This window comes from Drosophila tropicalis, unplaced genomic scaffold (genome assembly GCF_018151085.1).
Source record: "Drosophila tropicalis isolate 14030-0801.00 unplaced genomic scaffold, ASM1815108v1 contig_845, whole genome shotgun sequence".
Lineage (NCBI taxonomy): Eukaryota > Metazoa > Arthropoda > Insecta > Diptera > Drosophilidae > Drosophila > Drosophila tropicalis.
Window position 1 is genome coordinate 11,548,767 of NW_027173338.1, and position 14,844 is coordinate 11,563,610.

The 14,844-nt window shown below is 38.2% G+C and overlaps 1 protein-coding gene across 1 annotated transcript in view; it reads right to left on the reverse strand.

Annotated features, from left to right (window-relative positions):
• Positions 1-981: 981 nt before the first annotated feature.
• The window catches only part of dpr2 (defective proboscis extension response 2), a 62,498-nt gene continuing 48,635 nt past the window's right edge, over positions 982-14,844 (reverse strand). Inside the window, exons 3-8 of the mRNA XM_068295228.1 lie at positions 10,145-10,464; positions 8,084-8,161; positions 7,666-7,798; positions 2,652-2,895; positions 2,033-2,130; positions 982-1,907 (exon numbers count right to left, since the gene is read on the reverse strand). Coding sequence (XP_068151329.1) covers positions 1,621-1,907; positions 2,033-2,130; positions 2,652-2,895; positions 7,666-7,798; positions 8,084-8,161; positions 10,145-10,464 — 1,160 coding nt within the window. The 3' untranslated portion in view covers positions 982-1,620. The remainder of the gene's footprint in view (positions 1,908-2,032; positions 2,131-2,651; positions 2,896-7,665; positions 7,799-8,083; positions 8,162-10,144; positions 10,465-14,844) is intronic.

Sequence of the window (14,844 nt, forward strand, 5' to 3'; positions counted from 1 at the left end):
CGCTTAATTATACCCTACCATAGACCATTATGAAATTATTTACATGATGATAAAGCAGAAGCATCTCCATCCAAATTAAAAATCTACATTCTCGGTCAGCATCAATCATAATTTGAGTTCTATAAGGAAGTTATACATACATATATAATGATTTGTTTTTGCTCAAAAATTCTAATTGCATAATTGATTTGTTCAATTTTAAAGCCGGAAAGAGTATAGAAAGTGCGGTTCAATGATGTTCTCCCACACATGGCACTTACTTTACGTCTTTTCTGTCAGGGCTTTAACAGAAATTAAATTAGGTTCTCACGCATAAATATTAACAATTTAATGATGTAATGGCATGGTCCAAAAACAAAGGGCATTAATCCTCAGCTGAGATAATTACACATTGCACACACACACACACACACAGGCATAACAAATAAAATTAAATTAAAAAATTACAAGAAATTAACATTTTTGTTTGTGTTTATAGTCAAACTCATTTATTGTTAGCTCTCAGAAAATTGTTGCTTATTTTAAATACATTTACATGAGTTTTCTTTTTTATTTTGTTTATTTTTTCCTATGTGTTGTTTTTCTTGTAAATTAAACACATTTTAAAGTTTAAACTGAAAATTTCAATTTACTATTTTATTTCTCTTTTTTTTTCTTCTGTTAGTTGTTAATGGGAATCTCTCATTTACTTTAGATTATATTACAATTATAAATTTTTGTTTATGTTGCTTTGTATTATTTCTTATTTCCTGACATTTAAAGTGACTGAGTTTTGTTTCAATTAATTAAAATGAGAGAATTATAATTAGTTAATTGCTGTGCGTAACCTAAAAAACACTTGAAAAACAACAAAAAACTAATAAATTTGTCTGATCAAATTAATAATGCAATGAATTTATTTATTATCATTAATTTTATTTATTTTCCAGTAAATTCACACATTTGCAAATTACATTTGATAATTTGTGCTTCTGTCCCCCCCTGACCCGTTCCGACAACATTCCAATTGAACTTCAACCTCCCACTCACTCATCCCCACTTTTTGTTTGTTTTTTATCATTTATTTTTATTTTTTATAGTTATTGTTACATAATTATTAGGTTTTTTTTTTTGTTGACTTTACGCTATGCATAAAATTAACACTAAATGCTGACAGTTTCCATTCAAATGTTTCTCACTTGAAACAATTTAAGGGGAAACACATTTCGGGGTTGGGGAGGGAAAATTAAACTAGTCTTTCGTTTTTACTAACATTTTTACTTACATAAGTCAGAAATGGGAGTCGACCTCAGTTTTTGGAAATAAGAAAGAAATTCAATAGAACTTTTCACTAGTTTCTCAAGACTTTTCTTCCTAGCCATCGCAGATGAAATTATTCATTTATTTGAAAGAAATGTTTTTATCAGAAACTGGATGATAAGTTAGAGAAATTCATTAGATTTAAACGATATAATTTCATTCATATTTTTAACGAAGTTGTATGCTCAGTAAACTGAAATGACTCCCACTTTTTATTTCCAGTTGATTTATTTTAATGAAGCATTTTACAGACTAATTTTACTTATCTATAAATAAAAACCGTATATACATTGGGTACAAATCTGTCGAGTCACTTAATTATCATGATATAAACGCAGATTTGATAAGAATATCAGTTTTATCTTGTGGTTGTTGTTGCTGCTGATGCTGTTGCTGATTTCTCCTGTAGGTTGTAGCTGATTGCATAATGCAATAATTGATATGCACACTGGATAAGTTCGAGCGGCTGGTGTCGCTGGAGGAGAGGCCGAAAGTAAGCCATCGTACCACACAACTGGCAACCAGAGTCAAAAGGAGCAGACGACATTGATGGCTGGCGATGATTGCCATTCCTGCTGCACTCTTTTGCATAGCCGCTGGACTTTCGTCTATAAAAGGGAAAGCAAGAGAAAGAGCGAGAGAGAAATGGAAACAGAATGGTAGAGGAAAAAAGATTGGGAGTAAGAGGTCAGTGTGAGTTCACCGAAACAACTGGTTTATTGATTTCACTTACCATTAATGACATTGACCACAACACTGGCCGCCTCCGCTGTGGTCGGCATGCACGTATAGTTCCCTGTGTCCAACAACTGGGCGTTGGCAATGCGTAATCTGTAAAAGCATAACATTGAACCTTAATCACAGCAACAACGTCTTTAAAGATTTAATCTTATCGTTTAAAATCGGAGAGAAATTCCGCCCAGAGACCTCTACCATCTAGCCATCTAGGCCATCTATCCACCTGCTTCAATACATTCACTTGCCACATGAATTCAACTTCATTGATCAAAGTTCAAAATGCCAGGCAACGAACCAAGTGGAAGCACACTCACACCTGCTGGCTGCTGGATCTCTTCAGTTCCGCCTGAGCATCTCTTCAGTGCCCCCGTCGAGTGGCCCTTACTTCTGTTCCCCATCGTTAAGATAGTGAATGCCCCTGATTAGGGAAATGAAAGCATATAGCAACATACACTTGAACAAGAGAACCAATGAACCAGGAGGTAGCCTACTTCTAGGCTTAACTTACCATTTTGTGGCGGAATATTGAATTTCTCGCAGTGCATTTGCCATGTACTTAACTTTCACCCCCACCCATAACAGCCCTCCTTGATAGGGGAGGGATTGCTGCTTACCTGCTTTGCAATTTCTCGGCCAACGTGGATTCCATAGAGATGCGTTGCAAATCAATGGCGGCATCGTTCGGATGGGCAACGAATGGTGTTAGAATGTATGGGCCGCGATACCAGTAAATTGGTCCAATATCCTGAGCCGATGTCGCCGGTTGCTTCACCAGGCATGTGAGCGTTATGACGCTGCCCACTTTGACGTACAAATCCGATGGACCGGCAATAATCGCTTTGGCATCTGGCGGCGTCACTGCAATAGATGAAGATGGAGAATGTGTTGGTCGTGAGCACGGGGCGAGAGTTGTGTTGGAAAATGTGAAACGTGCACAAAATTGATTAATAGCATTTCTAGGCGTCTAATCCTCACTAATAGGTAATGGTGTATGTGTCTGTGTGTCTGTGTGTATGTGTGTGTGTGTGTATGCGGGGGATGTGAAAGGAATGTTGCATATAACCACACGATTGGCCAAAGCAGATTTCAATGCTTCCAATTGAGAAAGGCAAGACCTACTATTTGCAGATGCCTCACCACCTTACCTTACCCTACTTCCTCATCTACCTCTAGGTCCTCCTCAGCATGCCAGCAAATTGACAATAGCATAGATTTGCCAAGCTGATAATGAGTAACTGCAATGACAGCACCGCTGTTAAGTTGATGACATGTCAACGAGACTAACTAATTGGAGCATCGAAGTGGAATGCGGTGAATGGAACTATCACCCATCAATTAATTCATCCCAGTTGTGGCAGGTGTTTAAGTGGTCTTATCTGCAAATCATGTCTTATTTAAAACTAATAATAAATTACCAGAGTTTTAACATTTATCGGAACATATATTGATATTTGATAATCATTATTATCAGATTAGATAGAAAGGAACAATTTTACTTAAAAAAAAGAATTAATCTTGCTGATGGCATTCGAGCAAATGAAGGTATAGAGTTTGGGCATTGAAGCCTTGAAGGATTTACAGAGAAGGCCTGGATGGATATACCCATCGGCCGAGTCAGAATCCTTCACAAAACAAAGACGAACTTAAATCGAGCCCCTCTAATTGTCTTCACAGTTAAAGTTCATTTTGGGTAGGCTTAAATTTTAAATTTATTGCACATTTTTTGTATCATTCAACTCTGCGTACAATAACCCTTTTTTCTGCACTCTTTCTCAGCTCGAGCAATCATAGTCTAAATGGGGCTGAGTTTGTTTTTTGTTTTAACAGCTTTTAGCCACAATAAACAGAATGAGGACTCCGTGCCTCAAAGCATTTATGTGGTCAACTCTTGCCCTTTCACGTTGCCTGTTCGTTTGCCTTTGCCACTGTCACCTTAAGCCTGGCAATGACCAGACTAGACCACACCACACCAGGCCAGGACATCGAGTCAATTTCATACAGTATTGCCTTTGTCTGGGGAGTGTCTTTTGTGTTATCAGAAAACTGCCCATAACAGCAAATAAAAATAATACAAAACCAGAAGCAAATACAAATGAAATGGCAAAGCTAACACATAAAAATTTGTAACCACAATTCGAAGTAAAAGATATGGGAATGGGAAGGGTTTACTTTTGGCAGGTTTTCAGTATTTTGAGGTTTCCAGCGATCTCACTTCTTGACTGTCTGACATACATATCATTGACCCATGGAATGAATGAATGAATGAAGCTGTTTGCCATCAACCCCATTTTACACACATTTTAAGTGTTGTTAGCCAGTTGTTATTGTGTGTGTATGTGTGTGTGTGCAGAGGGTGGAGCACAGAATTGAACTCGTAGTCACTAACATGTGAAGTTAACCATGGGACGTGGCCATTATGTTCCCGCTGCTCCATTTGCTATTTGGCTGTTTTGTGCGTGGCTTTCTAATATTGGGCATGATTTTTGTTCTCGGTTTGTTCTCCTCCCCCGCACCGCCCCGCTTTTACCATTTTTTTTTTTTTTTTTGGCTAGAGATAAGCATACACACTAGGCCAACTGGCGTAGACAGAGACAAATGTGGAAGACCCTTCGCGTCCTGGCATCCAGTTATAGGCACTGGAAATTGGTTTAATGTTTTTTCACACAGCAGGCAGTCAACAGAGTCAAATGTTGACGTTGTTAATGATGTGCGGGGCAGGACTGGTCGTCGTCGACGCCGTCTAGGACTCGATTTGGGGCATAAAAGCGGATTTTCAACGCTTCCCCTGTAAATACAAACATACACCAGTTTGCTGAGTGGGCGGTAGACTTCTGCCACATTATAGGATGGAGTACAGTTCAGTTCAGTTCAGTTAGTTAACTTGGTATTAGCGAGGCTCATTGGCCTTGCTGTTGATTTCCACTAAACTGCAAATGGATTTTAGGATATGCCAGGACATGTACAATGCAAATATGCAAATATACAAATAGACACACACACACACATACATACAGTATATATTTATGTAGTCATGTGTCTATAGTTTTTGGGTCCTACTACCAAATGCTAATTATGGTCAGGTAGACAGAGTGAAAACAGGAAGCCACAGAGAAGACTAAACAAACCAAAACCTAAACTTAATTTGCCACAACAGATTTTTGTAGGTTTTAGCTAAGTAAACCAAGTTACTTTAATCTGAGAATAATTGTTGTTGTTTCTTAGGCGTAAATCGAAATTTGCATTTTCAAAATAATCTTCAAAATTATAACGATTGAGTGTCTAATTATATTTAAACCAAACGTATAGCACCTTTAATGCTAACCCCCAACATGAACCATATTTTAATGGATTATCAACTGCATGCCAATTGAGGTGTAGAATTCTGTAGAGACCTCCATGAAGAATCTCCAGATTCTCTATGCGGAATTCACCTTTGCCTCTTCCGAGTGATAGCATAAATATTTGTATCACGCTTTCATCACCAGAAGGAAAATCTTGTTTTTTCTTCTCCCTCATTTTTTCTCAATCTCTCCGTCTTTCGCTTTTTTTTTCTCCTTTTTTGCTTTTTTCAAATCATTAGCATAAATTTCTTGACGTGGCTTGACTTGGCTTGGCTTTCCTTCTCTTACAATTTTTATTTGTCCTCCCCGCTTTCGCCTAGCTCGCAGTTGACTGTTCGCTTCTCGGCTTCCTGTCGCCGGTGAACTGAACTCCATGCCATCAGAGTAGAGACCAGGATGGAGGATTATTACTTCCGCAGTGCATTCCCGTGTAGACGGGATTTCTTCTTGTTATACATACATATAGAATTTTGCAAGGTTGCACAGGGACTGCAGGAAGCTAAAACCTTTTGATACGACTTTATGGCTGTTGATGAGATTTGTGCCCATTTTCGACTTGAGTTTATTTATTAACTTCAGACTTTAACAACCGACTTCAACTCCGTCATTATCATCATCATCATCGTCACAGCGGGTGGAATGGTAATTTGTAAGTTGAACAAATTCACTCGTTTATATTTAAAGTAAAATCGAATAGCCAGTCGAATGTTTTGCAGAATGTGGAGTCCCATGGGTAGGTGCATAGATCGAAATCAGAGACTAAAACTAAACCAATCACAGAACAACAACCGAAATAAAAACATGGTAATGGTGATTTGTGGGCAGAGAGTGGAAAACTGGGAAAAACTCTTCGATAATTTCAATTAACTTTCACGCTGGACGAGAGCGAACTAGGGAAAACTTCTTCCTTGTTCGCTTGGCTGCCTAGAAAAAGTTTCAAATCAATTTTACGTACATGAATGAAACATGAACGTGTATGCTTTGTGAAACAATTTATTACACAGACACACCTAAACTCACGGAATAAACTTACAAACAAACATACACATACACAGAGAGAGAGAGACAGAGAGAGAAACTATGTTCTGAGTCTGAAGTCAACTCGCAAAACGGAAATCCATTGTAGAAAACTTGTAAAATAGCAAAACAATGCTTCTCACGAAGACCAAGAAAATGACGAGAAGGATGGTGGAAAGCGATAGACGAAGGAGTAGGGTACACAGTAGGAAACAGTAGAACCAACCAACACGCACACCTCCAACCATGTCCTTTCCCTAGCCCTTTTTCTAGCTCCCTCTTTCTCTTTGTCCCTCAAACTGGTGTGTATTACAGCCAGCATATGAATTTAGTATTGAATTTAAATGCAAATTGCGTTTGCATGCAAAAACGTGTAGAAAAATAGACAAGCCAAGTGTCGACTTGGTGAGAAATACAGTAAATAGTGGAAGGCACAGGAAGTCCTTTAGTGTGGAGGATACGTATACACACATATATTGGAAGGTGCCAAGCAGTTGATACAACCTGTCTGAGGTTTGACCCACATAAACTTTTCTAAGGAAACTGGCTTAAAGTTAAAACAATAAACTATTAGAAAATGTGAACTCTTATTGCCAGGCATGCTTATAAAAGGATCGATAAATCTAGAATGCGTACAAGCCGATAAGGAGGTAAAATACCATGCTATTTCAATGTGCACACGAATTTGTCTGAGTAAATTTTTGATGTATTTCTTTCAAAGCCTCTTGAAATTGTCATAAGCTAACCAACAAAAGAATTTCTTCTAATCGATTCTAATGAAAACCGCCGAAAAGTGAAAGGTATCTTAAATGTTAAAAATAAATTGCTTGCAACAAATCGAGCATTTAAAGTTATTACCGAATAAATTCGAATGGAGTCCTGCAATAAAATCGATTATTTCATTAAACTTCTTTGTTTTGTGTCTACATTAAACTCCGAATGCATATATGAAATGTCTCCCTCGGTAGATCGTATATCAAGTGTAGGCTAAAGCTGGTTCTCAGTGTGTATAGTTGACAAACTTTATGGCCAATTTACCATGCCCATTCCCCAGCATCGGAGCCATTGAGAGTGAATAAAAAGTTACGGTTGCAATCCGTGCGAATGACAACGACAACGCGCTGACAATGCGTAAGAGAAATGCAAAATGGTGAAGAGCACGGTGAGGTAAGGGGGAAATTGGAGTGCAAGGACACTCGATGAGTTTGAGAAGGCGAATAAGATGCTCGGTCTGGTGATGGTGGCTGGAGTTGGGTCTTGGCTTACTCACCTATGACATTCAGTCGGAATGCCATCGAAATCTTTGGCTCCGTATTCACTTGGCACTCGTAGATGCCGCTGTCACGTGGCTGAGCATATTTCACATGCAATGTCCAATCCTTGGAATCGGCGGTGCGTACAACCTGCAAAACGAGAAGCAAGAAGAGAGAGAGAAGGCGGCATAGAGAATGAGAGAATGCAAAGATAAATCGTATGAAGACAGTTTTCCCCTTTATATCCACTCTCCGCATTTTCTTGAACGTCCTTGGGCAAATTTAATCAATGCATACAAGTTACCTGGCCCGAATTGCATACGCAATTAAGCTGACTTGGCTTACAAATGGCCCAGAGGCAACATTTAATAAGCAAAAGGAGTGCTCAAGTAGACTGCGGGTTGTGGCAAGGAGAGTTACCGCCCAAAATCCTACCTTGAAACGCTCATCAGATGTGTAAGTCAAAATGCCTGCAGTCAGAATGTGCAAATCGCGTTTCCTTATCCAGGATACCTGTCGGAGACACAATGAAGAGAAATAGAGATTGTCAGTAAGTAAGCGAGAGAGAAGGAGACAGGGAGATATTTGTAGAGAGACAAAAGGACACCAAATGCTGTTAGTGCTAGTGCTTAAGTCAATTTTAAAAATTGCTTTCGGCTTGGGGTTCTTAAGGTAGGAAAATTTAATAAACCAAATGCCCAAAATGAAGTCTAAGTGACCAACATAAAACAAAAAACAAAAACTTTATAAAACTTTTTCATCCATCTACGGGGAGACTACAGTGAAAACTCATGCAATATCACATGGGTTGAGCCCTGTCATAAGTTATTCGCTTGCTGTCACCTTTCACTGTAACTCAGGCATACACCTTTTTGGTCCTGCTCATTGTCTATAAGCAGGAGCAGCATCAGCGGCAGCGGCAGCGGCAGCCGCGGGATAGCAGACAAAGCGATTTGCGAGCCAGCACAAGGACACACTCAAAAAACGAAACGGAACGAAAGGATGTAAAGGACACAAGAAAAGGCAGACAAGTGCGTGCCCAAAATGTCAGCGGCTTAAAGTTCCCAAAAAAGCCTCCAACACAAGAAAAAAAATAAGAAAAAAACCAAACGAAACGAAACGTAGAGAAGACCAAAGAAAGGAATAAAATCCTGCTGCAGCGGCAGCAGGCGAAAAGTAATCTCCCAGCCTGCCGCAGGCTAACAAAACTTTTCCAAGCTCCCAATTCCCCTGCCCCATCCCTCCAGTACAAAAAAAGAAAAAAAATTGTTCAGAAAAAGCCGAAACTAAAAGTGTCAAAGTGGCAAAAGGAAACGACGCCTCAGCCGAAAAAAAAAAAATGAGAGGAAGAAAAATTGAAAACGTTCTGGTGATAGTATAAATCTGGATCTCAGTCTGCTCTCATTGGAGATGGATGATGATGGGTATGATGACGATGATGGCAATGGCATTGGCGCTAAGGTGGTGCTCCGCTCCGCCAATGATGAGTTGGTGTTGCCTTCTGTAAATGGATTTGCATGCACACGGCTAATGAAAACGGGAAGCAGATGACGCTAGATAAAAGTCTGTTATCCCTGCAAAATGGGATAAACGGCCAAAACGAGATCTTGAAGGAAATGGCCGTGGAATCGGAGTGGGTGTGGGAGAAATATTTACAAATTTCATTGAAAATTTCATTTCATTCTCGTTCTTGTACTACATCTCTCTGTGTGTGTGTGTGCTTTTTTAGGTCAAGGAACATTTCCTGGAATGTATTCAACTTTAAAGTTTGATGAAGCGGCAAAGCGTAGCAATAGATATATTTTGCCAAGCAAAATTAAAAATAAAGTAAAAACGAAAGCAACAAAAAGGAACACACAAAGGAAACAGGGTGAATGTACCAGGGGATGAAGCGGATGATGATGAAACTTTGTCATTGAACCGAGAAAACCAGCAAAAAAATTACGAAAAAAACAGAGCATCAGAATAAATTGAGTGGAACCGAATTTCACATATCCTTACAACAATTTTTCAAGCTGTGAAATAAATAAGAGTACAACTTTTCAAATTTGGAGACAAAAATGTTGAGGGCAAAGCTACTTTTTAGATAAATTATTACCATTTCATCAGTATTATATATTTTGAAAGGATTACTTGAAGAATATCGCAAGAATGGAAACGAAACTATTCGATGTTGACCTCTGATTTTGGTGAATCCTAACGAATTTATTTTCAAAATGTATATACCCTACCAAGCGAGGGTATAATAAAAAGGAAAAGAGAGTGCAGAAGATGAGAAATGGTGATGAAAGCGGAAACAGGAAAACGATACGAGTTTGCTGCAAGAAGGCAGCCAAAACTTGTCGCTAACTTCATTTTCAGCTTGACTAACGGTTTTCAAATATTTTCATTTTCAAACAGCAGCAAAATGAGTTTGTTTTTTTTTCCTTTTTGAATAAAAATTAAGCCATGGGGTAGTCGGAGAAATCTATTTAACGATAACTTGTCTGGACTTACCGATTTATCGCCCAAATTGTCCACCCGACAATTGATGGCCGCCGTGTGACCGGTTCTTGCCGTTATATTCCTGGGCATGCCAAAGTCAAAGACTGGCGGAGGATAGGTTGTCTCATCCACTTGACCATCATCCAGTTCTTGTTGCCTTTGGTCATCATCGAGGCCATTGTTGAACTTGAGATTGTTGTTGTTGTTGCCATGGACCAGTGAAGCAATGTAGACATCATCATCATCAATGGGCAACATGGCTGACTGATGGCCAACGCCACCCAACGATGGCAACAAGTCGTTGTCATTGATGATGTTGTCAATGGTTTGAGCTGCAAAGAGGAAAATTAAAGAGAAAAAAGTTGAATGAAATCTCTGAGTAAAATCTATTTAAAAGGAAATATTGAAGATATTGGAAACAGCTGCAATTGTAGGACAAATACTATAACAATATATAGTTAAACAAGTGAGTTAAACTAGATTAAATAATATGAATTCAAAACATATTCACTTTTAAGTAAGAATAAGAAGATGAGTAAAATGCCAGGGAGATTATTTACTTTTTTTAAAACAAACTTATGAATTTAGTTTGAAAAATATTTCTAAAATCTAATTTCGATTTTAAAATTTTCCACTGTGGGACTTTTTAATTGAATTCCCATTGTAGTTGAGTTTATTTTATTCATATTGGATTTGGTTTTCAAACTATTCTTGTGCTGTGGCCACCGACTAAAGCTTTATTGAATTGGATTAATAGTTCAGTCATAACCCGCAAAGTAACATTCAATCAAATACGTTTGAGAATTGACATCCATTCCGGTTATTCGCATTTCAAGCAAAAAATACATAAAAATATTTCATGGCAAATTCATTTTCCAATAAATTCAACGAGCTCGCAGTAAATTCAATCTAAATGCAAACTTTATTAGCAAGTTGCTATAGCTTTTTCCCCAAGATTTTCCAAACAAACAGACAAAATGCCATTTGCTGATTGAATTGCTAGAACTTTATCTCTGGTTTACTCTAGTTTTGCCTTTGATTAAAGGCAGAGCAACAGCAGCAGCAGCAGCAGAAGCAGAAGCATCAACAACAAGACCATCATCACCATAGTCACCATAGTCATCGTTATCGTCGACAACTTGAAATTTTTACACCACGCAGCAACTTCGTTTACAGCTTATCCTTTGGTGTCATTCTGTGAAATAGAAGCATAACCACTTCGACTTGTTGTCGTTGTTAGACAGCCACCAGCAGGAGCCACAGCAGCAGCGAAGAGTGCATACTGACTGATTGCAATGAGAGCAAATTAATTAAATGCCACTCAATGGAAATGCAGTAGAACTGAGAGAAGAAAAAAAACACAGCCAGAAACCATAAAACTTCTGGCCAAGTCAACTGGAAGAGCATATGGGTGTCTCTGTGTGTGCACCTGAAAATATTTCAAAAATTTCCAATGACACGGCACATTTAAGGGATCGTTAAAACACAAAAGACAAACTGCCAACCTCTTGCCCGACCCGCAAAAAAAAAAAAAAACGTGGCAGCAAAACAAAAGCCATGCAGTGAAAATTGCGGAAAATGCTCGTAATAATGAATCGAATGATTTCCTTGCACTTTGGGACTCTCTCAGCAGCTGCTAAACAACGGAAATTGTTTTTAATTAAAATAAATGAGCTATTTTTAATAGCCCATGTGGTCCGGAAGTACCAAATAAACCATAGAATGAGCATTTTTTGTTTCCTTATTTATTTTTTGTGAGTATATGAGTGGGGCAAATGGGACTTTTGAAGTGGTTGGCCTGAAGTGTGGTAGCCATATTTCTTTAAGCCAAGTAATTCTTAATGAAAATGAAGCGGCCTTTTATTGGGGAAAAACGAAGAAATTACTTGTAATTTTTCATCGAAATTTCCAGATGTAGGCTCTCAATTTTTTTGATAATTCTTTTTAATCTTATGGCAAATTTCCCAGAGATCCTTAATGTGTGTTTATTTGTTGTGGCAAAATCCAACAACACTTTATTTCGTACATTAATTAAATTTTTAAATAAATTCTACTTATTTTCTGACACTTTAGGATTACTCACAATATTCCAATTGGTTTACTGACGGTATGTGAGTCTATTTGTCATTATCCTTTTTTAATCTAATGAGTCTGCTTTAATTAGTTTACCAACCTTATCTTTTTGTCGTTTCAATTGTTATTTCAGTTAATTATATGTCAAGTTGAAATATTGTATTGATTCAAAAGCTATTGAATAGGTAATGTTATTTGTGGGTGACATTTCGTTTCGGGTAGTATGGTATAGTTAAGGTTGTAGTTTCTGTCCGGCTCCAGCTAAATAAAAGTTAATTAATGTCTTGATTGTTATTATACCGAAGCATTCAACAGACGACATAAAGCATTAATTATCTCTCATATCTATCTATTAAACGGGTTTTTATTTTGTATCAACAATGAAGATAATGACATAGAAAAATCGATGCTGGTCGAAATGAATTCTCAGAATGGGTTTAAGTTAATATACGTAAAAATTGTCTGATAACTTGGATCTGTCCAACCGTAACGACTAAAACCCAACTGGTCACTGCCTCCCTGTCTTTTCTAGCAAAAATTGGAGTCCTTGTTGAGCTTAAAAAACTTGAGAAAAATCGGACTTCAGTCACCACTTGACAAGAAGCAAATAAGAAGACGATTATTCAAACTATTGGAATGAAATGAATTGAAATGGCTGGACCCCAAAATGTTTTTTTTGTACAATCTACATTAAGTCCTTTTTCCTTTTTAAAGCACAAGTTGTTTCGATGTCGTTGCATACCAAATTTTTTTTTATTTGCTTATTAGATTATTATTCCTGAACAGTTCAACAAAGTTCAAAGTTCGCGCGTGTATAAATTCTAAATCGCTCAACGGCAACGTACTGTCTATCTGGTATAACCAAGTACATTTTTTACATATACATACATATCTACTATGCTTGCATCTAGGCATTATCCTTTGGCTGAAATGCAATGCACAGACTTGCCTCGTTCTCACGTTTCGCTTTATGAAAATCATGTTTTCTGCATTTGAATTTATTTGACATTTTAATGAGCGCATAATGGCGGCTCCTAGTGCCATCCGAGATGCCATCAGATGGAAAGGGATGTGAAGGCAGAAGAAAACGCGACATTGCTGATAATGGCCAGGTAGACGACTATGAAAACTACACTTATAATTCTGCTTGGCAAGCACCGTATCCCATTGCCATTCCCATCTCTAGTTTCGCCCCTCTCGCATCTTGCGCGTCGTGCCTAACTGGGTCACTTTTGCCTGCTGCACTTGAATCTTTTAGGCCGTGTTTTTTTGAGGGGTAGCACTTGTGCATGTTAGACACAAAAATCTAAATTATTTAAGTGCCTCCTACTCCTCCTCACCGGTGCACCTTCTCCCTCACCGCACCGCATACATAGATGCATGTATGTACACAGAATGATGAAAAGTGTGGGCGAAAAGCCAGCAAAAGTGAAGCAAATATATACAGTGAGTATTGGCAAATTGGATTGAAGGTTCATCTGTCTATGAAGTCAATAACTCCTTCATAGTCATTTCATTCAGATTCATTGTAGATATTTCGCTTTTGAAGACTACGACAAATTCGAATAATATAATAGTATGTCAATTTGTAAAGATCGTAGAATATGAAACTCTTTTCGTACGGCATATTTAAACAGTTTTTACTGTATTTCACCAACCAAAGACTCTGCCGCTTAGATGTGGAAAAAACTAAACTAAACATGGCAAAAAAAAAAAGATAAAATGCAAAAACTAAAATGAAACGAGATGCAAAATGCCAAAGTGAGTGGTGGCACTTGCTGTTGTTTTTGTTGTCATACTGCTTTATGCCACACAGACACACCCATAGAAAGACAGACACACACACAGGCATACTCACATGTATAGACACTTATACACTTTCAGTTTTTGGCATCATTTAGATACTCGTATAGCAACTGATGCAAATTTAATTTGGACACCTCGCAAACAAAAAAAAGGATTACAAAATCCGCGTAGCAGAGTGCAAAAGGGCAGGGCAATGGGAACACCCGGGATACTGGAGGGACGAAGCCATGGGGTAACTATCTCTGGCAGTATAACTTGCGCTTGAGTGTGTATGAACTGCAACTAATGATGTTGCAGGCACTCGAATGCGCCTTTTTGATTTAACGATCGGCAGTAGAGATTTTGGTTTTTTTGTTCCCTCTACTTTTCCGGTTTTTTGTTGTGTGGAGCTTAATGACTGCTTTGGTTGGTTGGTTTCCCCCGATTGCTGCGGTTGATGGCCGTCATCGCATCACCTCCGCACCCGGCTTACCCTCTAGTTCACTCTACGTTCAACTGAAAGGTTATTTGGCTTTTGCCAACAATTTGTACGCATAAACTGGATGCTGCCTTGCATGTGTTTGTGTCTGTTTGCATATGTGAGGATGGGGAGGGCTTATTTATTTATTTGCTCTTAAACTGCAGCAAAAATGGCAACCAGAATTTGACTTTAAAAAGCAATTGGGAACGTCAACATATGCTGCGTTTTATATCTACAGAATGAATGGATAAAAATTGATTGACCTTGAAATTGATGCGACAGTGTAGTGTGTGTGTGTGTGTGTGCGTGGGTATTCGATATGATTCAACTTTGACAGCTTTCATAAAAATAATTTTGTGTTGTGTTGCCTACT